Below are 10,214 nucleotides of genomic sequence, written 5' to 3' on the forward strand. Positions count from 1 at the left end.
ATATATATATATATATATATATATATATATATATGGAGAGAGAGAGAGATGGTTGTTTACTCACTTGGTGCACCAAACAGTTGATTGAAGGATGTCTCTGCAGAAGGTTGTGAACTAAAGCAACAATGACTAATGCACCGGAAGGAGGAACACAGAGTGCAAGTCTACTCAATTTCTTACAAAAAGCAGCTGCCAAGTATGCTGGAAGAAGTGGTGATTTCAAGCATGAATCCAGAAGCTGAAAATCACATAATGCAGTTAAAGAGGTGATTTCACTAGCCTGAAAGACTAAAAAATTAAGCCTTATTTGCAAAATAGAAAGGACGTTACGCAGGAATGTGGAAAAACAGAAAGTGTATTTGAGCTAGCACAACAAAAGCCATAAAAAAGACATAATAGAAGACTAATGCCTTACATTATATGTTTAAATTTGGCAAAAGGATCCATTTTACTTAATTTGAAGACAGAGTTAACAAAGATGCCAACAACTCAATCATGGACCGTAAAACCTTCTCCTCAATTACACAATACTATTATAAAGAAAAATACACCAGCAATATGTAGTCAAATAGACCTCATCTGAATCAATATTTTAAATCGAGGAACATTCAAAAAATGGTTCATGGGCCACAAGTAAAGACAAAAGGTGATACTGGAAGGAGATTGCCCCATTTGCAGACATGGCCACGACCACGATAGTGTACAGATCTTGGGCAGAACAATTCTAGGCGTCAACTTAAAGCGAAAAGAAGCATATAATAACAAATAAACAATAAACTGCTGAGCGGGATAGATTCCCTGATGATTTTCTTTTAGCAGGCATAGAATTATGTCCAATCCTTAAGTTTACCTATGACCGGGGTGAATGTGACCGAGCTACCAATATCCATTCAACTTAAGACCAGCAGTTAGTAGTTGCGAAATTTAAGATCCGTACTCATTAATAAGATTCCGTGTGTCATAGAGCAATATTTTTCAACAAAAAATGAAACAAGAATATTCACAATTACCTGAAAGAATTTTGCCCTATGTTTTGCCATAAAAATAGAGGGCTCCAATAGAGCATAAAGCTTATCGTAGAAGTCTGGATATTCAAGACCGTGTTTTGTCATGAGAACATATAGGCTGCTTAGAGCCATAACACTCACAACACCACCAATATTATATGATCGGGTCAAGAAATCACTGCATATCAGAGATTAAGAACACTTAGTATGGTTTTCAAGTGTGAGGGATTGAATAATCAACAAAATATAAGTAAATGACAAATCACTACATATTTTACCACAACATTATTGGCTTAGAGAGGTGAGGAATGACATTCTGATGAAGTGTAACAAGAACCTGATCATCAGATGGCAGGAATGTGAAGAAAGGGAAAAATCAAGACAGAAGTATATTAATTAGAACTGAAACACAACAACAAAGAGCATGCTTGGGTATTCTTGGAAACTAAAATTTAAGCGATTATACGTTGTGGGTCCTTCAGAATCTGTGGATAATAAATGGGTAGTAGTTTAGGGTCCAGAGAAATGTGTTGATAAGAAATATGTTTGACCATCTTAATTCACAATCTGAGCTATGGGAAACATGTAGAAAATCAAGCCTTGTCACAGTAAATTTAGGGTCAGCTTCATATATTATTTTTCACCCCATTTGGAGCTCAAATATAATTTTTTTTTAAGAAAGGCAAGAATTGAAAGTCAGCTTGTTACTTTCAGATCAAGCCATTTGCAAATCATGGTCATATTCACCCAGTATATTGAGAATTCTATTGTGTAGCCTTTCTTGACTATGAAGATTCCATAAAAACAATTTCATCATTTCACAACAATAAAAAGTTAACCCAAGAGTTTACAATTATTATATGTCGAATTATTTATGACAAATAAACGTAAAGGCTGATTCATTCTTGCAAAAGCTATTTTTTCAAGAATAAAGATTTAGAAACAGTAACTAGACCACTACAGAACAAAGACTAAGCCCCTGTTTGATCCCCATTACCTGAAAAGGAAAATGGGGGGAATAGTATTTTTTAGAAAAATGAGTGGTTGAAAAAGAAGGAAAAGTTTTCGATTTACATATAATATTATTTTATAGAAGATTGTGTGGTTGAAAAATTGTGTACCAAACCTGAGTGGAAACCCAATTATTACAAGGCAAATACAAAATATTGAGATACTCGTATGATCTCCCAAAGAGTAATATCTCCAAACAAAATTATAAGTATGATCTTATTCAAGTGATTTGTGAGTAATCCTCTATCAAGTCACCCACTTCTCTTCAATGCGATAACTTAGCAGCTTTATGAAATATTTCCTGCTCCCAATATACAGTTTAATTATTTGAAACTGGCATTCCCAGATTATCCTCAATTTAGATTCCATCACAAATCCCCAAAACTAAACCTTCCTGGAAAAACATTAACCCTTGTTTGAGCCACCCATTTTTTGTTAAAATAGATTTTGTAATAGCTTTTGGAGAATGTGACTAAAAAGTAGAAAAAAGTTCTGATTTTACGTGTGAAATTATTTTATTGGAAGAATGTGATTGAAAATGAAAAAATGAGGCTTAACCAAGGGCTTAGTTTTATTTTTCCTTGAAAGGTGGATGACCACGAATAATACTCGGGATATCAAAGTATAGAATCATCTGAAGCCTTCCCTCAAAACTTCCAAAACATTTAGCAAGGTGCAATTATTGTTCTTCGCTGCTAAAGATATCGTGATATAGTTAAATCTTGCTAACTAAATTTTTCATGGAACCAATCACTAACAACGATGATCATGTAAGTCTTTTGGCCACCGCTTAGGTAAATGAAGAGATTGCATTCACCATAATATTTTCGACCTTCATTAAAATACAAGAAATATAGTGGGTAATGCACAATTAGTACTAAAATTATAGTTAAAAAAAAAAGCTAAGTGTCAAAGAAATGTTAGATTTAGCATCAAGGAGAAAATCAAAAGCTATTACCTAAACCATTCCACATTTCGCATTCCGAATTTTCATCTGAAGCTTCTAGAGATGGGATATGAGATAGCAAATTATGTATCTTGTGAATAGAATGCTCCACGCTACAAACACAGTGGTGTAAGTATCAGACTCCATGAGTGACAAAAGCTTCAATTAAGAACGATCCAAAACTATGGAAATCGAGAATAGGAAAGTTGACTATAAATAATTACATTTTTGTTACAGTATCTACATGTGGTAATTTCAAGATATTCTCAGGAAATAGAATATTTAGAGAGAAAGTTTCAAGAGTAAAATAATCATAAAGTGCGATGGTAATCAGCTTCCATGATTTTATCATTTTATCCTATCTTTAAGATGTCCAAAATTTATGTGCAAACAAATCCAATATTATTGTAAGTTTAACATTCTATGTGGGCACTGTCAAACGCCCAAGAATAGATGTTTAACATTTGCAAAACCTTGAGGCAGATTGACAACAAACTTCATTTCTTGAATCAAGAAGTAGCATCACTTTGATTTATGAAAGCCGAGTATTCTCAACAACCAAGGTGGTTTAGAGAGAGTGAAAAATGTAAACATACATATACACTTACCAAAATCTTCAAAACTCCCTCAAACACACCACACCTCCAGGACAAACAAAATAAAAATAAAAATTTTAAAATAAAAAGAGAAAAATGCCGGGTAGCGTGTCACCACATTACTATTTAAAATGGATGAGAAAGAAAGTCGAACCCAAAAATAATACAGAAAATCACTTTTATGCTAAAAGAATGGCTAGTTATTCCAGCTATACATAATGAGTTTTCACGATAGCAACTTTAAGAACATGGAGAGTAAATTTTTCAGCCTTGAAGGATAAGGCAGAATGTTTTGAGATCCAGAGTCATTTAAGTGTGGGTATATCATCTCGGGTGTTTTGAGTGTATCCATGTTGTAAGACCATGTGAAACAACTAGAAATATCATTTTGGGCAATATACTAACCTCGTAATTGACTGGCTCCCATTGTAAATGCCGGAAGTTCCCTTCTTGTCTTCTATGGGAAAATAAATCATTATGTAGAAAAGATATAGAAACTATAAGTATTTCCAAGGTAGGAGAGGAGGTCTGTCTTTATTTCATTTTATATTCTTAGGCGAAAACATCACCACCATGGTCAAGAAGTATGGCTAGGAGAGATACCTTTTGCCTCCAAGGTTCGGGCCAGCTTTTCCAGTATAATGTAAGTGAAATACCTGGACCAGACAGCATTAACTGAATGAGTTGAATTAATGTATTTTTTCTCCAAAGATTACAGTGGATCTGATATGCTACTGCAGCACAAATATTTCTAATGGAAGGGGAACAATAAACGAAAACATTTCTTGAACTATATGTAGCTTCAACAAAATATCTCAGTCTAACAATCTGTTTTTGGTAATATCTAGGCAGCGAAAAACCAAAAAGATGCTTGAAGTGAAATATGAATTCTCATTATAAATAGAACTCATAGAAAACACATTGACAATACAGGGTAAACAAACTTCACGAACACATGCTTAAGAATAACTGGATCATACCGGACATCAATGTAATTGAAATACTTCGATGCAAGCAAATCTAATAAAGAATCACCGACAGTCAACGTTGAGTGGACCTGCAAGCATAAGTAGTTTATAAATAATCTGAAATAAAGCACAAAATGTCTTATTTTTACTGCTTGTTTGTTTCCCTGAAATTACAATGAGGTTACAAAGAAAAAGAGTAGTGGGTCACACTTGAGGATAAGTAGTAGTTGTGGTCCTATGTAATGTGTGGTTAAAATTAATGGTCTACTGAGGTTTTTATGTCACAGAGTGGTGTTATATGTGTCGGAGGGACGGAGAGACGATTGATCACTTGTTCTCCATTGTGATACTGCTCATTTACTGTAGCACAATATTCTAGCATCACAACACATGAATTGGGTGATGACAAGGCGTATGGAAGACGTTTTAATGACATGGAGGAGAAAATTTCGCTACAAAGATTGCAATCTTGCATAGAACCTTATTCCGAATTGCATTGTATGGTGTATGTGGAGAGAAAGCAGCCGCCACTACTTTGATGATCAAACACGAACAACAGAGCAAATTAGAGAATTGTTTTATTTTACATTGTATACGTGATTTAATACTGCAGCTGCTAAGCATATAGATGGGCTACCCAATATTATGTTATTCCTTTATGCTTTAAATTGATAATACACTTCCCGTGTATTATGCATTGATTAATAAAATATTTGATTACCTTTCAAAAAAAAAATTGATGTTCTACTTTGACCTTTATAACATAATGGGATTGTAATCTCTCCTAAACAAGCTTTTACCTTGATAACCAATTTATTAGTATATGATAAGCCTTATTCATGATACACATGATTCAAATGATCTATTTAATAGTCCAATAAATTAAAAATTCTAACAATTGCACCAGATTAAAATAAATATCTATATACCACTCCCTCTTATAATGTCTATTGGTATCCCCATTGCTCTTGTAAATTGGAGCATCTTTAATTCTATATAAGATGTACCACAACCAAACAAGTCACTTAAACCTTAACTTAGCATTAACTACGATTTATCAATTTTAGTATGAGACATGTCATGTAGCTCCCTTCTTTTTGTTTTGGGTGTGAAACCGAAATATCCAAAGAGCATTAACTCTCCCTGGAAAGGAGGTGAGCCACAACCTTGTCCGCGAACTTCAGTTACAACCAACACTCAATACCACAAGGAAAAATTAGTCTAGGCATAAAACTTGCCTATAATAACCCATTTAATAATATAGACAAAACTATCCCATTATATTAATCATATGAATAAAGAAAATAAATTTTATCTACCATTATTTGGTTTTCAGAATAGAAAAGGGGGGAATGAAGATATCAAAATAGAATTGCTCTACAAAATAGACTGGTATTAATAAAATTTAACTAAAAGAAAGATTGTGCATACTGCATCAGTTTCATTCAATATAACCCATAAATTGTAATTCAACAAAAATTGCACCATTTAAAAGAATGAGCGGCCAAATATTTATATGTTCCATCACCCAAAGAGCAAGAAGAAGTATAGATCTGCCAGGACAAATTACCAACACAAAGGGTATGCACTCCTGGAAATTTTGTATAATAGGTTTTGTACTCAACATAATTCATCAATGCCTTATCCCATATTTAACTAGGATCAACTACATGTATGAAGATTTCAACAGTGAAATAATAAAGGCTAGGATCATGCTAATGCTCAACTCTGGCTCAATATTCACTATACAATGTCATCCTAGTCCCTAGAAAAAAGAGTCGTCCTTTTGCAGCAGAACTTGGCACTGAGCAGGCTTTATTGTTACCAATATTCACACTAAATAAAATTTGCTATAGGCAGATTAAATCTAAAAATTATTACTCACAATGGAATGAAGAAGCTTGTGATAAATAGCAGAATGAAACTTTCCCCCATTACCCACTTTGACAAACTCCATAATTGTCTCCAGAACAACTTCCTGTTAAAAATTTCATCGTAATTACAATTTTAACAGTGAGAGCTCATAGATGGAACATATAAAAGGCACTTAGAAACATCAAGTAAACAGTAGAAAATTTAAAGAAAGAAAAAACATATATTAATTACATACACGAAGAGTATCCTCAGATTGGGAGGAAATAGAAACTTCAATAAGGGACTGCACGAGGTCGTCGAACTTGGAGCGAAGCCACGTGCGGTAGATGAATTCAGGGTCCGCATTTGAGTCACTGGACGTCTTGGAGAAAGCAGACGAAGGGAGTTCCGGGAGTAAAGGGGTGAAAAACGACTGCAAGGAGAGGAGAGATTCAAGGGCGTAGTGTGGAGGAGACGACGGGCTGATGAAAGAGAGGAGAATCGGTAGATTGTTAACGTGAGCTCTCGAGGAGAGGAGCTGTTGGCCTAGGATTTTCAGGTCCGAGAGACTGTATTTGCCGCCTCTCTTCTGCTTCTTACGCGATAACCCATCGGAAGAGGTCATGGCAGGCAGTACGTACTATCCGCTGGCAGCTTTGTTGATGAAGACGGTACGGGGTTTATAATTAGGGTTTAAAGCCTGAAGGGGCCGGAATAAAATATATTCAATAAAATGACAGAATTTGTCCTCAATCTGTTGACTTGGTAGCAATGGATCCTCACTCTATATTTTCTGACATTTAAATGCCCCAATTAACCCGTGAAAAATGAACTTGAGCCCCATTTGATTTGACTAAAAATTAGATTTTTATTAAATTTTGATAAAAAAAAATTAGGGAAATAAATAGTTGAAAAGTTATATATTCTATGTAATTAAAATTAATTGTTGACTTTGACTTCAACAAAAATGGGCTTTGAGTCTAATCTAATAGTAAATAAAATTTACTTGGTCAAATTAAAAATAATTAAAAAAATTTTAGCAATAATTCTTATATTAATATAAAAATAAATAATTTAATGAAACATATTTTAATTATACTCTCCAATTTCTTATGTTTGACAAGAGTCGTGGTATGCGCTCCATTTTTCATTTATCCCACATTGTCCCCTCAACAAAATTTTGAAATATTATTAAGAGTTTGAGGCGTAAAAAATTTAGAGGTTCAAACTCAAAAATTATAGTGAGATTTAGCGGGTGTGGGGTGTCATGATAGTTAAAAATTATGGTGAGATGTCAAAATTTTATTAATTGAGTAGTAAAAATAAGGCGACAAATTGGGACTCGCCTCGCGAAGCACGAGTATTAATTTCAACTTTTGTTAATAAACTTTCATGAAAATGTCAACTTGTTCTAATCAAATCGTTGAATACTTTCAAAGTTTGTTACTCTATTATTAAATTTGTAATAAAAAATAATGGCTAATTTCCATCTTTCCTTGGCCACAGACACGAGACAAAGTCACTTGTTTGTTTTGAGTAGATAGAGAAGGGAAACTTGGCGTTTGGTAAACCGCGTGAAAAGATAGTGATCTGTGAATCCATCAACTGCGTAAAATGTGAGTTCATTAATCTTTTGATGTTGTAAGCAATAGTTTGACACATTCTCACTACGTAATTTTAAAACTACTCAACGCACAAATTGGTACGGCAAGGCAGGTGGAGGATAGAATTAAAACTGAATGGAAAAATTACAATTGGGCCCCCAATCAATTGGAGATGTAGTAAATAAGTCCTCAGCATATTATTATGATAGTTCCAATATCACCTTTTACTTTTTTTGTGAACTCAATGGACAACTTTATCCTTATATTGGATAACATAAAACCCATTTTTATTAGGAAAATAAATTTACTCATATCCTTAAATAAAAAGAAAGAAAAAGCACGATGGAAATAAAAGAGTAAATTTATTTAATGGAAATTGGGGGAGACTTTGTGAGGCTGGGTGGCTTTGGTTACATTTTATTTTATTTTTTGTTTAACTGAACATGAGGACATAATAGTATTTTCGATTAAAAAAAATGAATTATTAATTAAACACAAGGTAAAATTGTCACTAGGGATTCAAATATTATAAAATGAAAGATTGGAGACTGAGGTTGTCAAAATTACATGTTGGGGACCCAACATGTAATTTTTCCAAATTGTATATTAATATTGTTGGATTATTCATTAACGTTGTACAGAGATGTTGACCATTGGGTTGCCAGGGACCAAGTCGACAATTTGTACTTTTGAAGCGACTTCAACGGACTAATTACACATGTTGACCTCGAAATTCAGCGGTGCTACCTGGCAAAGAGATCCCAGCTCCTCTTTTGTACACGTGTTGTTACTTGCGCACTTGGACTGTAACATTAGACTGCTAGTTATCATAGCTCCGATGGGATATGCGACGGTTGTAAGTACTCCAACGTTCAAGTCAAATGATGAAGAAGATGTATATATCTTGGATGTGAGACACTAAATGAGAATATTGATAACTAAAATTGGAGAGGAAATGTTCATATTTGCTATTGTAGAAAGTATGTAGCAATGGTACACTATATTTATAGGCATGGCATTCAGAGTGGCTACTGTTAGATAATTTGTTGTTAAATGTCGATCGTACCGACATATATTCAATACAAAAAATCAAAGGTATTTCTGAGATAATTGTCGAGATGCTTCACGAGCCATAAACTTAACTCTGATTTAATGACACATTATTATATATAAAATAGTTTTTTAGATAAACAAATTGATGATTACGCTAGAGTTATAACTAGTAATACATTTTCAAGGTTATAATTCTCTATGCCGAAGCTATCATATAATCACAGTGTATCTGATCACATCATGATCGTAGTTGCACTCAAGTTATTTAGACAATGAGGAACTGGTTTTCAAACACACGGGCTATTCAGACAAGTCCTTGCATCGTGTTTAGAAGGATTCATATTTCAAACACCTAAATTATTCAGGAAAAGCCCCACTGCAATTTTGAGGGAGGACAATTATCTCGGAGGTATAAGTTATTCAGACTAGTCTTCACCTCGAATCTTGGGAGACTAGCAACTTAAAGAAATGAGAAGGGACCTCGACAATGAAAAGCCCTTTGAACTTCATTTAAAGTTCTTAAATACTCAAAGCTATGGAATGGCTATAAGCCCTCGATTATTTAAGGCATATGCCAAACTTTAAGGCCATAACTCTAGCCAATTGATGTCACATCTGTGGTACATGAATCTTTCATATCCTCATTCACGGTTCAAAAATATCAGGATTTAGGTTCGAGGAACCGTAGTAGCCAAGTCACCCCGACCTTAGCCTGGATATCTCCCATGAGTGGAGGCCAATTGCAAATACTTGTTAATTCAAAGAGTCCATAAATCCTCGAAACCTAAGCTCATGGGACTTTTAGAAGCTAAATTAGGCATGTAAGCTTTACGCACATGCCTCGCTTTACAACTAACTCTTGATCAAGGAAGGTGATTGTTATTAGAATTAAGTTCCTTATACAGATGAAATGTACAGAAATTTTTATAGATGATGAGGTAGTAACATTGGATTAGCTTATTTGAAATTAGTTTTTGTCCAACATCCAATAAAATTGTGCCAGTAGGTAACTTGTCAAACTGTCTAAGAAAAATCCACGTACATGCTTGGGATTTATGCTTTTTTTTCCACATAATAGGTGTTTTTATTAATTTTTTTTTTAAATTATACAATAGGCCCTCTAATATTTGTCCTTCTTCATTCTCATCATCGGACTATTATTTTCATATCCTTTA

The 10,214-nt window shown here is 34.0% G+C and overlaps 1 protein-coding gene across 2 annotated transcripts; it reads right to left on the bottom strand.

Annotated features, from left to right (window-relative positions):
* Window positions 1-2,558: 2,558 nt before the first annotated feature.
* LOC111385661 lies at window positions 2,559-7,076 on the bottom strand. 2 transcript variants are annotated; one of them, XM_023010081.1, is made up of 7 exons: window positions 6,639-7,076; window positions 6,414-6,506; window positions 4,541-4,617; window positions 4,164-4,216; window positions 3,966-4,014; window positions 2,977-3,077; window positions 2,559-2,850 (listed from the first exon to the last, which is right to left on the bottom strand). In XM_023010081.1, the coding sequence occupies exons 1-7, from the start codon at window positions 7,005-7,007 to the stop codon at window positions 2,744-2,746; spliced, it is 849 nt and encodes a 282-aa protein (XP_022865849.1). In that variant the 5' UTR covers window positions 7,008-7,076; the 3' UTR covers window positions 2,559-2,743. The 2 variants fall into 2 exon arrangements, with proteins under 2 accessions (XP_022865849.1, XP_022865848.1); XM_023010080.1 differs by having other exon boundaries at window positions 2,562-2,850; window positions 3,966-4,017.
* Between the last annotated feature and the right edge of the window lie 3,138 nt (window positions 7,077-10,214).

This window comes from Olea europaea, unplaced genomic scaffold (assembly GCF_002742605.1).
Source record: "Olea europaea var. sylvestris unplaced genomic scaffold, O_europaea_v1 scaffold3246, whole genome shotgun sequence".
Classification (NCBI taxonomy): Eukaryota; Viridiplantae; Streptophyta; class Magnoliopsida; order Lamiales; family Oleaceae; genus Olea; species Olea europaea.